This window comes from Ipomoea nil, unplaced genomic scaffold (assembly GCF_001879475.1).
Source record: "Ipomoea nil cultivar Tokyo-kokei standard unplaced genomic scaffold, Asagao_1.1 scaffold0482, whole genome shotgun sequence".
NCBI classification, from domain to species: Eukaryota; Viridiplantae; Streptophyta; class Magnoliopsida; order Solanales; family Convolvulaceae; genus Ipomoea; species Ipomoea nil.
Genome location: NW_017616910.1, coordinates 1,416,749 through 1,437,675, shown reverse-complemented (window position 1 = coordinate 1,437,675; position 20,927 = coordinate 1,416,749). Strand labels below are relative to the sequence as shown.

Sequence of the window (20,927 nt, the reverse complement as noted above, 5' to 3'; positions counted from 1 at the left end):
AAGTTATAATACAAAATACATTATATATATTTATTTACCAATTAAGTATTTTATACAAATATAATAAATATTAATATTTTGTTCAATACTTTCACATGATAACCTACACACACATCTCACAATGCATGAAACATGTAGGGGAAAACTACCACTACCAAATATCGATTAGAAAATTCAATAAATATTATCTTGCATTTATATATTTTGAATTACCGATTTATATAAACAAATTCAATATTTATTTGCATATGCATGAACATCTCCGATATAATATTGCATTGATATACTTTGAAATACTTATTTAAAAATAATCATTGGGCATTATCCCATTCGCGCAAAGCGCGTAAAAAAACTAGTAATTTAATAAGAGTAAAATAGAGTACTAATTATGCCAACTTTGATTGGGATGGGGTTCAAACCTAAGACCTTTATTATTGAAATCAATGAGTAAATTAACGGTGAACTAACAGAAATTAACGGAAAAGATAATATTTAACGGAAAAGTTAATGGATAATCATATTCATTAAGGATAAATTAGGAAATCTTAAAAATAAAATAAAATCTGATCAATCTGAGCCATTCATTTGATTAAAAAATTTGACCGTAATTTTTTCTACCCATAATATGCCTAACTCTCTTGGGCTTGGGCTCTTATTAGTGTGTGTGTATATATATATATATATATATATATATATATATATATATATATATATATATATATATATATAAGATATTGTGTATGTATGTGCATAGTAATAATAATGAGAAAAGATATCAGGAGTTATAACCGTAAGTATATTTTCAATTGTTATGTCGTGGAACCGTGTCCACCTTGCAATGTGGACACAGTTCTATGTTCATAATTATAAAACTGTCTGTTCGTAATTTTTGAACTTCATACTCACAATTATTGAACTCTATATTCATAATTACAGAACTCTATGTTTATAATTACTGAACTCTATGCTCATAATTACTGAATTCGATGCTCATAATTATAAAACTCTATGTTCATAATTTTTGAATTTTATATTCGCAATTATTGAATTCTATATTCACAATTACAAAACATTATGTTCATAATTACTGAATCCTATGTTCATAATTTTTGAACTTCATATTCATAATTACAGAACTCTATGTTCATAATTATAAAATTCTATATTCGCAATTATTATGACAGTTTTAGAACCGTGTTCACATCATAATTTGCTGTATATTTTTGTCCAAGAAATTATATACTACAACTTTTATAGTATAATGTATAATAAAAATAAAAAAAATAAATATATAAATTAATAATATAACTTTTATTGAGACTTATTATCTTGTTTATAAAATGACAAATACACTATTAAATCTTATCACATGTGTTTATATATGGGTGAATTGGTGGTCATGGTTTCATATGTCAGTGTTTGTCTGGCAATAGTGGGATTGCTACTTTACAGGGCACAATCGGGTATAGTAGTTGTTATATCATATACCTGGAGTGGACCCTAGTCTTAAATGATGTATTTTTAGTATTAAAATTGTGAACATTATAAATATAAATTGTATTTTTAAATTTTAAGAATTTGTAAATATAAAGTTATTATAAATTTTAAATTTTTAAAAGATAAACTATGAACATTTAGTATGTAAATTGTGTATCTTTATATTCAGAACCATTAAACAAGATGGACCCGGGTAATAGATTACCACAATCGGTGGGTGGGTGGTGTTAATTAATAGACAAAGAAAAGATGGATGTTAATTAACTGCATAACAGAATTGTAGATACTGATTTAAAATAACCTTCAAATTGTGTGACATATTCTATACTTGACACATACCAATTATTAAATTAGAATCTACAATGCAAGATGTACCCTAGTCCATGGTATAACAATTGCAGGTTAGAGTAGGGTAGTTGAAAACCTAATAATAATAATAATAATAATAATAATAATAATAATAATAATAATAATAATAATAATAATAATAATAATAATAATAATAATAATAATAATAATATTCTTCGATCAGCGAATAAGCTTGTCCACATTATAGCGCGGGCTGCTCATTCTCAAATTAATTCTAGTATTTGGTTATCTTCGATTTCTTCTTGTATTGAACATTTATATTAATGAAAGTTAATTTTTTCCATTCAAAAAAAATAAAATAAGATAAAAGAATTCTCTCAACTTAGTCTTCTACGTACTACCATTCCAACACCAACAATACCATTCATTGGGTAGTGGCTTGAAACTAGCATGATAATGGTCCTACTTGGATAGGTAATTAAGTCTTTTAAATGTCTATGACCCACCTTTATACTATCCCACACTTAGGGTCCATTTAAAAAGCAGGAAAATAATTTTTGAAAATTATTTTTTTGAAAAATGAATCATTTTCAAGGAAACATTTTTATTTTCCGTATTTGGATGTATTCTAGAAAACTGTTTTAATGTGTTTGGTTCATTTTTTGAAAAATGAGTATAATTGTATAATTAAACATTTTAATTATTTTATTTAGAATATAACATGTATAATAATATATAATAATATAATAACAATTTTAAATATAATAAAATAACTAATAAGATATCAAAATAACTAACCAAAGTTTCGTAAATCAAAATAACAACAACAACAACAATAATAATAATAATAATAAGTGGTATAATAGTGGTGGTGGTGGCGGTGTGGTGTTGGTGTAAAAGTTAGAAAATGATTTCCTCAAAAAAAAAAAAAAAAAAAAAAAATGGAAGTCATTTCCCTCCAAAACAAGCATGTTTTCCAAAGTCAATGGAAAATGATTTCCGTTGACTTGATTTTTCAGGTACATCCAAAACACTGGAAATCTGAAAAATGAGTTTCCAAACACACCCTTCAGTTAAAATTCTATGATGACCCACCTTTATACTATCTCTACTCATAAGTTAAAATGGGAGCAAGAGATCAAGAACAAAGATTAAAAAAAAAAAAAATAGAATAGAAACAAGATTTATTTGATTCGGCTATTTGCCTACATTCACGTTAGCAAAGGAAATCTTTTATTAAATATGATAATATATAATACATCAAGGTTATAAGTATCATTCGACAACAAACATATAATACATTATTAGTAGTTCACCTTTATTCATTTCACTATGAATCATATAACAACAAACATAATACATTGTAACGCGTAATTCACCTCCATTCACTCCGCCATAAATCAAACTGCAACAAACATAATACATTCTTACACATATATAATTCACTTTTATTCACTTTGCCATAAATCAAACCACAACCAACATTGTTTCATTTAGTTCATGGTAGCCATATCCCTCATCACTTTAACCAAATCCTTGATGAATTTGCTTTGGATCTCTTCATCAAGCAAAAACTCTTTCCACTTTACCTGATTTGCCCTTGCTGATGCTCCTTTTTCCCCCATGATTGTCTGCACAGCTTTCTGAATATCATTTTTCCAGAAATACCCATCTTCATCTCTTCTGTTTACCTCCACACCGATTTTCATGTCGCTGGCCAATAGCTTGGCATTCATGAACTGGTCGCCTTTCAGCGGCAACATAACTAGCTGACAGTCATTCATAATACCTTCAATCACTGAGCTAAACCCTACATGTAAATGTGTGCATCAAAATTCAATTCCATTAATTATTTTTAACTAAAATATTTCGATTCGATCAATAAATAATTAAAGATTTTAAAGAATTTTAGTTGTTAATTTGGTTCAAAAGTGTGATAGTCGAATTGATATTAAACACACTAGTATTTTATATGCGTGATGTGTAAAAATATATGCCCAATATTTTTTTGGTGGGTAAAAAAATATATGCCAATATTAATAGTTAATGTTAAAATCTTACTTATATTAAAATATTTTTTTAAGTAAGAATATATAATTTTTTTTTTTAATTTATAGTTGTAGAATTGAATTCATAGTTGGTAAAATCAGCCTATCATGTCATCATTGAAATACAAATAATTATGATATGATTAATATTATTAAAGTAAAAATTTTAGATATGATAATTTACTAAATATAATTATGGTAATATATAATTAAAAGGTAAATGGAATCAAATTTATTTCTTATTAAATTACTCTGATATATAATTTCTACACAGACGCATTATAATCATTGAAAAATATATAAGAAAAGCTATTGGGTATGCATATGCAGTAATAATAATGAGAAAATATAATAGAAGTTATAATGGTAGGAATATTTTTGTCCAAGCAAGTGTATAGTAAAACTCTTATAGTATAATGTATAAAAAAAATTATAAAAAAAAAAACATAAATCAATGGTGTAACCTTTAATGAGAAATAGGTAATTAAATTTTATGACGTGTGTTTATGGGTGAATTGGTGGTTAGGTTGATGGTTTCATGTGTCGGACAATAATGGGATTGTGACTTGACAAGGCACAATAAGGTACCTTATTCATAATTTTGTATTTTTAATATTAAAATTGTGAATATTTAGAATATAAATTGTGTTTCTAAATTTTAGGAATTTATAAATACTATACATGATCATCATAAATTGTGAATTTTTAAAAGATAAACAGTGAATATTTAGTATGTAAATTGTGTATCTTTGATCTCGGATCCACATTTCACAGAATAATTTCCCACAATCAGGTAGTGTTAATTAATAGATGGAAAATATTATTTACTCCTAACTTTTATTCATCACTCTCACAAATTTTTAATATAAATATTTTTTGGGGTATATATAATATTTTTATTTGTCACATCATGAAATAAAAGTGAGGTGGTAGACTTTCCGAGTTAGAACTCTTTAATAGACAAAGAAAAGATGGATGTTAATTACCTGCATGGCAGACGTAGCATCCCACGCTGCTGTGAGCTAGGATCTGCTGCTGCTGCACCCACCCTGAATGGATGATCCCTCTTCCCTTCACCCTCTCCGTGAACCCTGCCGGAAGGGCCCGGTTCAGCTCGGTGGCCACGTCAACATTGGCCGGAAAGTTCAGCACCAGACAGAATGGAAGGCCGGTGAGTTCCAATCCTAGGGCCAGTTCTTTAATCTGATCGTCTTTCAAGAACGTTTCGCTCCCAAAAGAGCAGTATATTACAGTGCTGGGTTCAAACTGGCTTAGCCAATCAGCCCATTTCTGGTCTAGCACGCCGGAGGCCGGCTCCGGCACCACCGGACCGGCGAGTAGAAAAGGTTTCTTGAAATGGGATTTCACGTAATCTATATACGGCGCTTCCATTTCGTAACAGGTCTTTGCTAGTATGGCGGAGCAGCCTTTTAGGACGGCTAGAACGCGGTCATACACGGAGGCGCCGTTATGGGGTCTCTTGAAGATGATCACAAAATCTCGAGCTTCAAAGGTTCTCAAGGAAGCGACGGAAGTCGGAGGAAAACCCGGCGGCGGTTTCTTCATTTCTTCGACGGTGGGGGATCTTTCGGGGCCGGGAAGCCTGGCGGGGACGGAGGCGAAGGCGGTGAGCAGTGTAAGATAAACGCAGTAAAACATGGATTTAATCCCGAGCTCCGCCGCGAGGGCGGAATCCAATCATGGGCAAAATCAAAGATCACAAAATGGGGTTTGAGTTTAACGAGAAGCGCCTTGATTTGAGGTTGCATGAGGTTGAGAGCCCCCGGGAGTAGCTCCGCCGCTTCCCGCGGCAAGTCGGCGGTGCTCTGAGCTCCCGGAGGAAGGCCCTCCACGGCGGGGAGCGTGAGGGGAACTATCTGAGTAAGTGGATTGGAATTCAACATGGATTTAATCCGGTCGATATTTCCGGCAGCGGAGAAGAAAGAAACCTTGACTCCATGAAGGGATAGCTTGTTGGATAGCTGCACAAATGGGCTTATATGACCAAATGCAAAAAATGGGAACATCACAACATGAAGAAGATCATCACCATGATTATTTGTAATCTCCCTCTCCATTATTCTTGATTTTCCGGTCGCCACTCTACTTTTTCCAGGAAGTTCTTCACCCTTATATATATACCACACATTCCATGTTTTGTAATTAATTAGCTGGACTATTTGCAGAAAAGTGGTTGATAAATTTGCTTTACTTTTAGAGCAAAAAATATCAATTTTGGACCGGGAGTATTTAGTAAAATGACAATTTTGGTTTTATAAATTCATGTGAATTTTCATCACGACTATTATTTTAGTATTTATTTTCATCCAGATTTTTTTTTATTTTTATGAAGATATCCATGATTATTGTTTTAGTGCAAAAATTCATCACATTGGTCAAGAACAAAAATAAAAAAATGAATAAGATCGAACAAGATTTACTTGGTTCGGTTGTTTGCCTACATCCACAATATGATAGGAAAGGAAATCTTTAACTTCATATTAATTATGATAATATATAATACATCCAAGGTTACAAGTATCAATCCACAACAAACATAGTACATTCTTACACATAATTCACTTTTATTCACTCTGCCATAAATCAAACCACAATCAATATTGTTTCATTTAGTTCATGGTAGCCATTGCATATCCCTCATGACCTTAACCAAATCCTTGATGAAGTTGCTTTGAATCTCTTTATCAAGCAAAAACTCTTTCCACTTTGCCTGATTTGTCCTTGTTGATGCTCCTTCTTCCTCCACGATTGTCTGCACAGCTTTCTGAATATCCTCTTTCTAGAAATATCCATCTTCATCTCTTCTGTTTATCTCCACGCCGATTTTCATGTCGCCGACCAACAGCTTAGCATTCATGAACTGGTCACCTTTCAGCGGTAGCATAACTAGCTGACAATCATTCACAATACCTCAATCACTGGGCTAAACCCTACATGTAAAGGTGTGCATAAAAATTCAATTCCATTAATTATTTTTTTAACTAAAATTTGTTCCATCAATAATTTAAGATTTTAAAGAATTTTAATTGTTAATTTGGTTCAAGAGTGTGTTAACCAAATTCCTATTACACACATAAGTATTTTTATATGCGCAATGTCCAAACATAATACATAATGTACATAAACTCTTAACTCTTTAAAAAAATTCATTGTTTTGAATGTACATAATTGTATAATAAAATGTACATAATTGTATAATATAATAAAAATAAACTCCGTCGCGTCAACTCCCCACACAACTTAACAAAATGACGTCGTTTTGGACGGGGCGGGACGCACAATGCATTGTGCACCCTGGTGCACGATATAACAATTGACAAATTATACCATGGATAATGTCTACCTTACATTGTGGACCCTGATTTAAAATAATAATCTTCAAATTGTGTGACATATTCTGTATTTGACAGATACCAATGGTTAAATTAGAATCTACAATACAAGATGCACCTTAGTCTATGGTATAACAATTACATTTTAGAGTAGGGTAGTTGAAAACCTTACAACAACAACAACAACAACAACAACAACAACAACAACAACAACAACAACAACAACAATAATAATAATAATAATAATAATAATAATAATAATAATAATAACAAATGAATTCTCTCAACTTAGTTCTCTACGTACGGCCATTCCAACACCAACAATACCATTCATTGGGTAGTGGCTTCAAACTAGCATGATAATGCAATGTATGGTCCTACTTGGACAGGTAATTAAGGCTTTTAAATGTCTATGAAATAAATAACTTAAGAAATGCTTAATACTTGGATAGTAAATTGTGACACGATGTTGACCTTAATTCATTTTGTTAAAATCAAACCGCAACAAACATATATAATACATTGTCAGACGCAACTTACCTTAATTAACGCGTATTGATGGGTTACCAGCAATATTCGCTGATCGGATGTTATCGCCATGTTATTTCCTTTGTTCTATAGGTTTTGAGTAGAAGTCTGAGAGCGCTAGACGTGGATCGCTAGATAGATTAGCTGTCCTGTGTAGACGTTATGTTTTGTTGGCCTGTGAGCCTAGTTAGCGGCGTGTGTGCCTTGACACTTTATGACTTGTTTGAATTGATAGTTTTTCCCGCCTGTGCACCTATGTCTGGGATAGGTGTGGCATAACATACCCTGATTTTATATAGCTTCCGTTGCTTTATGTCTTGATGATTAGATGTTCTCTTGTGCTTTTAAGTTTTAAAAATGTGGTAAAAATCGGGGGTGTTACAGTTGGTATCAGAGCCTAGGTTTGAGCCTAGGATGTTAGGATTTGGACTTTAAGAAGTTAAGTGAGGTTTGAGACCATAAGATGACCCTTAAGTACCTAAGTGTTTAGGACTTAGGGTTGTTAGGACGCGTGGTGAGCTGTGTGTTGTTTGTCGTTTGTTATGTTTACTTCATTGTTTCTGATTAGTTTTAGCGTTCTCGCCGTTAGCGTCGGGTAAGGGTGCGTTGTTTGTTTGTGCCTTCAGTAACCGTGTTGTTTCTGTAGAAGTCTCGCCATGGTTCCGCCTCGTCATCGCGCCCGTACGCCAACCAACGAGCAGCTGGCTCAGAACCTATAGCATCTGACACAAACGATGCAGACGCTGAGTGAAGCCCTTCTGCACAACAACAACCCTGCTCCTCCGCCGCCGCCTGCCGGGAATCGGGATGTGGGACGCTTAGTCTCGGGGCATAGGCCGCTAGTTTTCGCCGGAGAGGAGGATCCTGTGATAATCGAGGAGTGGATCCGGTCCCTCGATAAGATCTTCACCGTTGTGGGTTGTCTTGAGGATCGCCGCGTGGAGCTGGCTTCTTTCTACTTCAGTCACGAGGCTGATCTCTGGTGGGTGCACGAGGGACCCGCGTGCCAAAAAGAGCCTGGTTTCGACTGGTCAGCCCTGAAGGACAAGATGAGGGAGAGGTTCTATCCATCTCACGTCCGAGCCGCCATGTACGAGGAGTTCTTACATCTTCAGCAGGGGTCGTCATCCTTGGTGGAGTACCACAAGCGTTTCCTTGAGCTCGCTCGTTTTGCTCGGATGCTGGTTCCCACCGAGCTAGCAAAAGTGGAGAAGTTTGTGGCGAGGCTCAACTATGAAGCCCGGAAGGCGTTAACTGTGAGCAAGCCTAGGACGCTGAATGAGGCTTATCTGAGCGCGACCGATCTGTATCGAGTGCAACAGCTGCAGCGAGGGTCGTTTGAGTTCGCCAAGAAGAGAAATGAAGGAAATGGGTCCCACAGTTTCAAGAAGCCGAGACAAGATTTTAAAGCTAGACCTGCGCCTCCTCCGTCGCAAGGATCAACTCGGGTCGAGAGTAGAGCTCAAGGGAGGACTTCTGGATGCAAGAGATGTGGGAAAGACCATGTTGGGAAGGATTGCCAAGGGAACGTGCTTCGGTGTTTCAAGTGCGGGGAAATGGGTCACAAAGCTTTCGAGTGCCCTCCCCAAGCTAATCAGAGAGCCTTACCATCCAATGCGAGACCTAGTGGACCTTCGGGAGGGAGCTCCGGGCAAGGTGTGGCAGGGACAAGGCCTTCGGGCAGAGTGTTCGTGATGGGCCGGTCGCAGGCCGAGACTGAGGGTTTGATGGAGGAAGAATCGGCAAGTAACCTTTCTTAAGCCTACCTTTTATCTTGAGAGTGTGCCTTTCTTGTGTTTCCCATATCTTTTGTTGTGTGATTCTCTTGTATCCTCCGAGTGATTTTCCCTTGTGATTTGATTGCTAATTCTGAGTGGTTTAATGTTCATTCTAATCCCGGAGCTTTATGGGTATACATTTAATTCAAACCTCACTCCTTCGTGTCATCTAAGCGTAATTCGTTAATTTAAAGATTAGACTAGCCAAGTATTAACGAAACTTCTTAAGTTAAGCCTTAAAAAAAAAAAGAAAAAATAACTAAAAGGAGGTTAATTCATAGTTAGTGAGTTTCAACCCCAGGTCTCTAAGTTTTTAACCCAACCCTTAAACCATCTAAACCAATCATGTTTCTTGAACCCTATTTCATTTAAATTCCTTTTAACCTATAATTTCCAACTTACCCCAAAAATCCCCAAATTAAAATCTTCTTTTTCCCAAATTTCCCTAAAATTTCCCAAAACCCTTCCCCTCTTTTCTCCCTCAACCCGTGCGTAGCAGCAACCGAAACCACCCACCCTAACCGTCGCCGCCCTCCACCCGCCGGCGACCAGCCCTCGTCAGCCTTGCCATCGCCACTGCATCGACCGCCGGAGCTCGCCGTCGCCGCCTTGCCGTCGCCCAGCCGAAAATGTTATTTAATTTTATTTTATATACACTATAATTTCATTAAAACACAACTACATGATCATTTCAATATAATTACAGCTTCATTGTACAATATACGCTCAAATATGTGAAATATTATTCAGTTTCATTTTATATATACTGTAGTTTTATTTTGCCACAACTAGAGTATCATTTTGATATAACTGCAGTTTCATTTGATAATATAAAAATAATACGTGAGACAGTGTCGATTTAGACACACTGTAGTGTCACTCCGTTATAACTGCAGAAACGGCGTCGTTTTGACACGCAGTGCATAATTGATTATGCACCGCGGTGCACGATATAACGACGCTATTTTTTCTATCCATTATAGGCCTAACTCTCATGGGCTCTTATTAGTATAGTAGATGTATATAAAAAAAAAAAAAAAAAAAACAGGAAAAATGAATATAAATCAATGGTATAACTTTTATTAAGACTTATTATGTTTATATAATAAAAGAGTTGTACTACATGTACTCACTAATCTTACTCCCTAAGTTTTACTCCCTGATGGTGAATTTTGATAAGTTATTTTTTTTCATGTGAGTCCTAATACAAATGTATATATCAAAATTTTATGTATGAAAATACAAGTTGAGAGTATAATATGAGAGTACATGTAGCATTTTCCATAATAAAATGACAAATACGCCATTAAATTTTATCACAAGTGTTTATGTATGGTGAATTGGTAGTCAGGTTGATGGTTTAATGCGTCAGTGTTTGTCTGGCAATAATGGGATTGCTACTTTACAGGGCACAATCGGGTAAGTAGTTGTTATATCATAGTCCAGGAGCATCTTACAATAGGACAATTTATGTTGTGGAACTATGTACACCTTACAAAGTAAATACAGTTCTAAAACTGTTTGTAATTATAAATATATAGTTCAAAAATTATGAACATATAATTCTATAATTATGAATATAAAGTTGTGAACATAATTATGAACATATAGTTCTGTAATTATGAATATGAAGTTCAAAAATTATGAATATATAATTTTATAATTATGAACATATAGTTCAGTAATTATGAACATAGTACCGATTCAACTTGCAAAGTAGACACGGTTTCACAGTATAACGATTGAAGATAAATTATGAACATGTAATATGTAAATGATGTATCTTTAGATTCATAATCATCTTGCAATGTGGACAGGGTAATAAATTACCACAATCGGTGGGTGGGTGGTGTTAATTAATAGACAAAGAAAAGATGGATGCTAATTACCTGCATGGGTAGTGGCTACGTACGGCCATTCCAACACCAACAATACCATTCATTGGGTAGTGGCTTGAAACTAGAATGATAATGCATGGTCCTACTTGGATAGGTAATATGAAATAAATAACTTAAGAAATGCTTAATACTTGGATAGTACATTGTGACACGATGTTGACCTTAATTCATTTTGTTAAAATCAAACCACAACAAACTTATATAATACATTGTCAGACGCAATTTACCTTCAACAAAGTTAATTATGATAATATATGATACACGATAATAAAGAAAATCTTTTATTAATTATAATAATATATAATACATCCAAAGTTACAAGTATCCTTCAACAACAAACATAATCCATTATTAAAGTAATTCATCTTTATTCATTACACCATAAATCAAATTACAACAAACATAAATCAAACTACTGCAACAAACATAATACATTCTTACACATAATTCACTTTTATTCACTCTGATCTGCCATAAATCAAACCACAATCAATATTGTTTCATTTAGTTCATGGTAGCCATATCCCTCATGACCTTAACCAAATCCTTGATGAATTTGCTTTGAATCTCTTTGTCAAGCAAAAACTCTTTCCACTTTTCCTGGTTTGCCCTTGTTGATGCTCCTTCTTCTCCCATGATTGTTTGTACAGCTTTCTGAATATCCTCTTTCCAGAAATACCCATCTTCATCTCTTCTGTTTACCTCCACACCGGCTTTCATGTCATCGGCCAACAACTTAGCATTCAAGAACTGATCGCCTTTCTGCGGTAACATAACTAGCTGACAGTCATTCACAATACCTTCAATCACTGAGCTGAACCCTACATGTAAAGGTACGCATAAAAATTCAATTCTATTAATTATTTTTAACTAAAATATTTTGGTTTGATCAATAATTTAAGATTTTAAATATATATATATATATATATATATATATATATATATATATTTGGTGAGGAAAGAGAGGCTAAGCCTCAAAACTATCTAATTCTACAATTGAGTATTCCCCAAGCATCACGAGCCAAATGAACTGCCAATCCTCCATAGCATCAGTGAACACCCAGGTGCCCCAGTCTTTCTCTTGAGCCACACACACACACACACACATATTCACACTAGTATTTTATATGCACGATGCGCAAAAATATATGTCCAATATTAATAATATATTAAAATATTTTTTAAGTAAGAGTATATAATTTTTTTAATTTATAGTTTCAGGATTGAATTCATATATAGTTGATAAAATCAGCATATCATATCAGCATTGAAATACAAATCATTATTATATAGTTAATATTATTAAAGTAAGAATTTTAAATATGATAATTTATTAAATATAATTATGGTAATATGTAATTAAAAGGTAAATGGAATCAAATTTATTTCTTATTATATTACTCCAGTATATAATTGTTGCACACATTATAATCATCGAAGAATATATAAGAAAAGATATTGTGTATGTATGTGCATGATAATAATAATGGTAAAAGATAATAGGAATTATAACGATAGATATATTTTTGTCTAAGAAATTATATAGTGTAACTTTTATAGTATAATAATATATAAATAATAGAAAAAATGAATATAAATCAATATTATAATTTTTATTGAGACTTTTTTTTTTTAATACTATTGAAACTTATTATGTTTATATAAAATGACAATGCACCATTAAATTTTATCACGTGTGTTTATATATGGGTGAATTGGTTGTCAGGTTGATGGTTTCATGAGTCACTGTTTGTCTGGCAATAATGGGATTGCAACTTTACAGGGCACATTCGGGTTAGTAGTTGTTATATCACAGATTAGGGTTCATCTTATAAGGTGTATTCCGATTTTAAATTGTGTATTTTTAGTATTGAAATTGTGAATATATAAAATACAAAAAATTATGTTATGGAACCGTGTTTATCTTGTAAGTTAGACACGATTCAAAAACTGTTTATAATTATGAATATATAGTTCAAAAATTATGAACATATAGTTGTGAACATAATTATGAACATATAGTTCTGTAATTATGAATATAGAGATTCAATAATTGTGAATATGAAATTCAAAAATTATGAATATATAACTATATAATTATGAACATATAGTTTAGTAATTATAAAAATAGAATTCTATAATTAGAAATATAGAGTTCAATAATTATAAATATGAAGTTAAAAAATTATAAATATATAGTTTTATAATTATGAACATAAAACCGTGTTCAACTTGTAAGGTAGACACGATTTCACAATATAATAATTGAAGATAAATTATGAATATTTAGTATGTAAATTGTATATTTTTATATTAGCCGGGTAGTAAATTACCACAATCGGTGGATGGGTGGTGTTAATTAATAGACAAAGAAAAGATGGACGTTAATTACCTGCATGGCAGACGTAGCATCCCACGCTGCTATGAACTAGGATCTGCTGCTGCTGCACCCACCCTGAATGGATGATCCCTCTTCCCTTCACCCTCTCCGTGAACCCCGCCGGAAGGGCCCGGTTGAGCTCGGAAGCCACGTCAACATTGGCCGGAAAGTTCAGCACCAGAAAGAATGGAAGGCCGGTGAGTTCCAATCCTAGGGCCAGTTCTTTAATCTGATCGTCTTTCAAGAACGTTTCGCTCCCAAAAGAACAGTATATTACAGTGCTGGGTTCAAACTGGCTTAGCCAATCAGCCCATTTCTGGTCTAGCACGCCGGAGGCCGGCTCCGGCACCACCGGACCGGCGAGTAGAAGAGGCTTCTTGAATTGGGATTTCACGTAATCTATATACGGCGCTTCCATTTCGTAACAGGTCTTTGCTAGTATGGCGGAGCAGCCGTTTAGGCCGGCGAGAACGCGGTCGTACACGGAGGCGCCGCCGTTATGGGGTCTCTTGAAGATGATCACAAAATCTCGAGCTTCAAAGGTTCTCAAGGAAGCGACAGAAGTCGGAGGAAAACCCGGTGGCGGTTTCTTCATTTCTTCGACGGTGGGGGATCTTTCGGGGCCTGGAAGCCTGGCGGGGACGGTGGCAAAGGCGGTGGCCAGTGCAACAAAGACGGAGAAAAATATGGTTTTAATCCCGAGCTCCGCCGCGAGCGGCGGAAGCCAATTCTGGGCAAAATCAAAGATCACAAAATGGGGTTTGAGTTCAACGAGGAGCGCCTTGATCTGAGGCTGCATGAGGTTGAGAGCCACCGGGAGTAGCTCCGCGGCTGCCGGCGGAAAGTCTGCAGTGCTCTGAGTTCCCGGAGGAAGGCCCTCCACGGCGGGGAGCGCGAGAGGAACTATCTGAGTACATGGGTTCGAATTCAACATGGATTTAATCCGGTCGACGTTTCCGGCAGCCGAGAAGAAGGAAATCTTGACTCCATGAACGGATAGCTTGTTGGATAGCTGCACAAATGGGCTTATATGACCAAATGCAAAAAATGGAAATATCACAACATGAAGAAGATCACCACCATGATTATTTGTAGTCTCCCTCTCCATTATTCTTGATTTTCCGGTCGCCACTCTACTTTTTGCAGGAAGTTCTTCACCCTTATATATATAGCACACATTCCATGTTTTGTAATTAATTAGCTGGACTATTTGCAGAAAAGGGGTTGATAAATTTGCTTTACTTTTAGAGCAAATATCAATTTTGGACCTGGGAGTATTAGTAAAATGACAATTTTGGTTTTAATTTTTATCCACGACTATTATTTTAGTATTTATTTTCATTCAAGTTTTTTTTATTTTTTATTTTTTATTTTTTATGATGAAGATATCATGACTATTGTTTTAGTGCGAAAATTCATCACGTTGGTCAAGAACAAAGATAGAAAAATGAATAAGATCGAACAAGATTTACTTGCTTCGGTTGTTTGCCTACATCCACGATAGGAAAGGAAATCTTTAACGTCATATTAATTATGATAATATATAATACGTCCAAGGTTACAAGTATCATGTTGGATATCCGTTGGTGAAAAACAAATAATAATCAAATTAAATAAGATTATTATTTTTCTGGAAAGTAAGGGAAGGAAAGATGGAGAATTTGGCTAGTGTTTGGTGTTGGGTTTTTGCAAGAGTCAAGCGATCACTCTTTCCTTAAAACCTTATTTGCCACCTTCCAAAAGTGCTAGGAGCTTTGTGGCCTAGGCTTCCCAGGATAAAATTTGCTTATGATTCAATGTTTGAGCACCCAAACAAGGAATCTGGCGAACAAAGCAAGGTTATGAACATAGTAAGCTTTAAGAAAGGAGTAGAAACAAAATTTTGAGGCTTGGAAAGCAAGATTTCGTGTAGTGTATTTGTCCTATTGTGTCCGTAAAATCTGCTTCTTCCTACCTCTCTTATATAGGGATGGAGGAGTTAATAGCCTTTATTATGGCAATTAAAACTGACATTAAAGCTGACTTCCAACAGCTATAACAACAGGCCACTACCTGGGAATTGAATTCAGAATTCAAAATGGGAGTTAATAGAAAATTGATTCCGTAACAGATGAATTCAATTTCCATAATAGTCAGAACTTTCGGTCTGGCCTGTTCAGTCATTTTTCGGCCATATGGCCGATAGTTTCCGTCCGCAAGGCTAGCCAATTTCCGGACGACATTCGTGCCCGCAGGTGCCGGCGCACACGAGCTGGACCGACTAACCTCCAGCCATAGTTCTTGAGACGGTTGAGCGATCCGGACTGCTGCGGAGATAACGAGTATTTTGTCTCTCACTTTACTCAGCTCTCTCTAGATGGTGTATGAGGTATGTAATGTGAGCAGTGAAAGGACTAGTGACCTTATATAACTACTGACCATCATTATGGTTGTATGTCTTTAGGTCTCTTCTAAACCCTAACCAAACTCCTAATCATAATGGTAGTCTAGCTATTAGGTTATTAGTGTTGCACCACATATCAAACACTGAATATTATCATAACTTATCCTAATGTTATAATAATAGTAACGGATAAACGTTACATTTTCCCACTTGGTGCAAGCACTACCACTCAATAACAGAAAAACATCAACCATAATGATATCACTAGTACAGATTTACACATCCGCTACCCTTGTAAAGGGTTATCCGCTACCCTTGTACAAGGGTAGCGTATGTGGGGGACGCTGAAAGTCCTGCGGTTTCTGTGTCCCTTTTACGAGGGTAGCGGATATCATAATTTATTATTATTTTTAATGCAGATTTTTTTTTAAATAATTATTCATTAATTTTAAATTCCCTAATCATTTTAATCATATATAAAGTTCATTCACTACAAATCAACAAAATATTAATCATCAACATAATATTATCAACAAATTATATATTAACACATCAATTAAATGATAACAAATATTACACACCAAATAAAATTAAATAAATAAAAAAAGACACTACAGAAATCTGGAATTGCATTGTGAACAGGGAAAGAAAATGTAATTCAAAATGCAAGTCAACAATGAAAGAAGATAAGAACAACGAAAAATTAAAGAAATGCAAAAAAAAAAGAAAAAAAAAAAGAAAAAAAAATGACAGTCACGAGCATATATTCTTGCTTCGGCAGTCTTCTTCTTCGCCCTCTACAATTTCGCGTTGCCGTCTGTCCGACAGTCTTCTTCCTCTGCTTCGTCTCTTGCCGTTGTCGCCCCGCGTCTTTGCTTGCTTCACCATCTACAGCTTCGCGATGTACAGAAGCTTTGGCTCTTCGACTACCAAGCAGCGGTGGCCTCCGGGATTTCCAGATCTGAAGAAAAAAAGGGGATGATGGTGGCGGTTCCGGATGTTGGTGGTGGTGCCGGTGAGAAGAGAGAAGTGTTGACAGCTTTGTGAGACCCTTATTACTAGATCTATGCCATCGAAACCATTCCCTCACGATTTGAACGGCTAATGACAAAGAAGCCGTGCGACCAAGCTATAAATCTGGTTGTCGAAGTCGTCGTCACAATCGCCAACAAGTCGCCGCCGTCGAAGCACTACCCCCCACCAACAAGCGTCGTCGTGAGGCCACCGTCGAAGCACTACCCGATGGTGTCTCATTAGAAGCAGAGAGGAGAAGATTTAAAGGTTCGCCGGTTGAACTAAAGAGAAGAAAAGAGAAGATTTGTATGTTTTGGTGGATTTGGTTGAAATGAGAAGAGATCTGATAGATTTGAAGGGTTTGAAATTTGGATGGCCTTAATTTGTAGATCTGAAGTCTGAAGGCATAAAGCTAATCCATGGCTTATATAATTTAATTTTCTGCTCCTCTTTCTCATAGAAAGGGTAGCAGACAATTATATTAATTTAAAATTAATATAACTATCCGCTAACCTTTCTACGAAGGAAAGTAGCGGAAAACATATACTTATTTTTCCCTTTATTTTTAAACAATACACTACCCTTGTTTGAAGAAGGGTAGTTTAAAGTCAAATTTCTTTGCTCCTTTTTAGTACTAGTGTATGTTCTCATTAGCGCGAGTAGTATCCATTATGACCAAATGCAAACTGCCATTGAGCACTTAATGAGGAAACAAAACCCAACGAAATAAACCCTATGTTTATTCCAAGTCCCTGAAGTACATTTTCTCATCAATATGAAGCAAATAAAGGGGTACACACTTAATTGAGAAAATGTCTGAATGTATATACAAATCACAAAGTGGATGAAAGTCTCATAAACTAGAGCCCACTGATAATTGTACCACAAAATAGTCACTTAAGTCTTAACATGTCATTTTATGCCATTTTAAGCTATTTTTCTAACAAACCCCACATGAATGAAAAATTGATTTTCGGGGTATTTTGAAATCAGAAACAAGTGTGTTCAAACGGTCGATCCCTGCATAGGATAGGTAGGGAATCACTATACCCTTTGAACCTTCCCTTGTGAAGACATGTTTACTCTACTGGCTGTACGGTAGAACGCGATGTCTTTGAACCGACTACCGTTTGTGTAGACGATGACATATCTCACACAGGAACCTCCCAACCATGCTCTTGACCTCACGAGTGTGCCCGTTCCTGGTTCTGCGAGAGTTTCTAAAGAATTGTTGCCCATCAATTCTCCTTTGAAGCGACCCTCACTTCTCTCTAACATAGGTGATTCTTTCTCGAGTATCCCGCATACGAGGGATACTTGGATAGTACATTGTGACATTGTGACACGATGTTGACCATAATTCATTTTGTTAAAATCAAACCGCAACAAACATATATAATACAATGTCAGACGCAATTTACCTTAATTAATTCATTTCACAATAAATCAAACAATAACAAATACTAGTAAGTATCCTGTGCATTATTAATTTAACAAATGAGCAAATTACACTTTTGGTCCTATGACTATAGGGGGCGTGTTAATTTCGCTCCATGACTTTTAAAACTAACAATTTAGTCCTTTAACTATGCTTTTTTAGAAGAATTGGTCCTTTCGGCCAAATCACCGGTGGAAATTTTCCGGAAAAGCTTAAACCTTTTTAAATTTTTTATTCATGAGGGCAAAATAGTCTTTTTACGTAAGCTGCTTCTTCTTCTTCGCGTTCATGAGCTACGGCTAACAGTTGCCTCTGCTTCCAAGAAAGAACAGCTCCAAGAATCGAAGCCCCAGGTTCAGAAGCAAGGTATGATTTTTATCCTCAGCTTTTTCTTCATGTCTACTGCGCATTTGTTGATTCATCTTCCCCAGATCATACGGTATATGATAAGTGCATTTTTGTCTATATTTATACCCATTCTTGAACCCATTTTATTTGTGAATTGCTTAAAAACTTTTATGAATTGTGACTAAGTTATGTTGGTTTTATTTCAAGGTGCAATCATTCACAACAAGTGAGAAATTCAATAATTTTGGAAAGATCATAACAATTCTTGGACCAAGAGATCAATCAAAGAGTTTGGAATGCATTTAGGAATTTCTGGAGTACCGTACTGCCTCCCGTACGCCCATCCATCAGCCCATCCAAGATCGGAAAAAAGAAGTAGGTGGCGTACGCCCTGCCGTACGCCCGTACCATGTCAGTACGCATCTCTTCTCCCTGATCCAGTTTTCACTGGAAATGCACCAAAAATCGTACCCCCTAGCGTACGCCCATCCAAGAGGCCGTCCCAACCTGCTCTGCCTCTTTTTAACCCCGTTCTCTCTCATTTCTACATGGTTTTGGACCTTGTTCCAACCCTAGACATTTCCTTTCACTTCCTTTCATATTTTTAGGTTAGATTATGCTTAGATTTAGGTTTCTTAACACTTTTGAAGCTTGTAATCTTGGATTTGAAGCTTGGATTCCAACATTTGAAGATTGTTCTTCCATTTTCAATACATAAGTTCTTACTTCCTTTTATCTCTTTCTTTTGCAATATTTATGTTTGTTACGTATGCTTTTGTGTTCTTTATGCTATTTAATCATGAGTAGTTAGTTTATGGACTTGAGTTAGGGTTGTATTTTCTATCTTGATGCTTGATTTGTGATTATTGCAAAAAGGTGAAGAATAACTCTAACCTAGGGTTCATGTGTTTGTGAAGGTTTTGTATTTATATCTTGTTAATGTTTGATGTACACTTTCATTAGCTTGTTTTTGGAGGATTCCTTGCCTCAACGAGAGTTGGGTGATGAATACAAGCCACCCCTTGCATAGACCCGATTTCTTCCTACGAAAATTGGGGAAATTGGGGGCTTTAGATGCTTTGTGTGCTTGATGGACTTAGAATTGATTCACCACGAAAGTGGGTCAATTCCTTGTTCTAATCCTTGTTTATTAATCACGAGAATGGTTCGTAGACTAGGATACCTACGTGCATTCCCGCTTGTTTCCTTGGTTACTTGTTCTCCCTAATCCCTTAGGTTGTTAAAGCATCTAGATGATAATGTTCCCTAGCTTGAGTCTTATCTCTTTATTTTGTGTTTATCTTTGTGTATATGTGTTAGTCTTATCATTTCCTTAAACTTGTAGTTTGCTTAGCTTCTTGTTGATTTCATTATGCTAGTGCCTAGTTTATTGTGATTGCATATTGCGTGCCATATCCCACAATCCCCTGAGGACGATATAACACACCTGAGCTCACATCTTAGTTTTGCTACATCAGTATAAAGCTCTATAAAAGATCTAAACTCCCAGAAATATTCTTCTCCCTATTCTAGCCACAACCATCCTCCCAATTCCAGCCACGACCAAAACATAATTGTAGTATTGGTTGTGGTCTTGTGGATGATGGTTTATTTATAGTGTTGAAGTAGGTGTAGATGTTCATGTAAATATTGATTTTAAATTTTAAATTTATCTCCCATCAATTAATGTTAGAAACATAACATAATTATTGCAATGTTGATAAGTGCTTATTTGTCTATATTTCCCCCCCTTTCACTAAGCCATTTTGCTTATAGATCATTCCAAATTTCATGAGATTATGATTAAATTGTGTTATTTCGCAAGGAGTTTTGTTTGGAAACAAAGATGAGTATTTTCAGGCATTTTGGTGGATATTGGAGTCAAGTGGAACATTATGGATACATTTAGAGTCCATGGGAGCCAAGGAAAAGCTAAGAGGATGGGCAAAACTA

General features: G+C 35.3%; 2 protein-coding genes and 1 pseudogene across 2 annotated transcripts; 1 reads left to right on the top strand and 2 right to left on the bottom strand.

Annotated features, from left to right (window-relative positions):
- LOC109173665 overlaps positions 1 to 6,010 on the bottom strand; it is a 32,805-nt pseudogene extending 26,795 nt beyond the window's left edge.
- Positions 6,011 to 8,469: 2,459 nt separating this feature from the next.
- Positions 8,470 to 9,495, top strand: LOC109173504. The gene has a single exon (XM_019322742.1). It carries the CDS (start codon positions 8,470 to 8,472, stop codon positions 9,493 to 9,495), a length of 1,026 nt encoding a protein of 341 aa, XP_019178287.1.
- A 2,240-nt stretch (positions 9,496 to 11,735) lies between these two features.
- Positions 11,736 to 14,926, bottom strand: LOC109173663 (anthocyanidin 3-O-glucosyltransferase-like). The gene is made up of 2 exons (XM_019322939.1): positions 13,804 to 14,926; positions 11,736 to 12,232 (listed from the first exon to the last, which is right to left on the bottom strand). The coding sequence occupies exons 1-2, from the start codon at positions 14,897 to 14,899 to the stop codon at positions 11,916 to 11,918; spliced, it is 1,413 nt and encodes a 470-aa protein (XP_019178484.1). The 5' UTR covers positions 14,900 to 14,926; the 3' UTR covers positions 11,736 to 11,915.
- Positions 14,927 to 20,927: the final 6,001 nt, after the last annotated feature.

Coding starts and splice junctions, on each gene's coding strand:
- LOC109173504 (XM_019322742.1), top strand. CDS start 8,470: ATGCAGACGCTGAGTGAAGCCCTTCTGCACAACAACAACCCTGCTCCT.
- LOC109173663 (XM_019322939.1), bottom strand. CDS start 14,899: ATGGAGAGGGAGACTACAAATAATCATGGTGGTGATCTTCTTCATGTT. Junction 12,233..13,803: donor ATGCTACGTCTGCCATGCAG/GTAATTAACGTC, acceptor CTTTACATGTAG/GGTTCAGCTCAGTGATTGAA.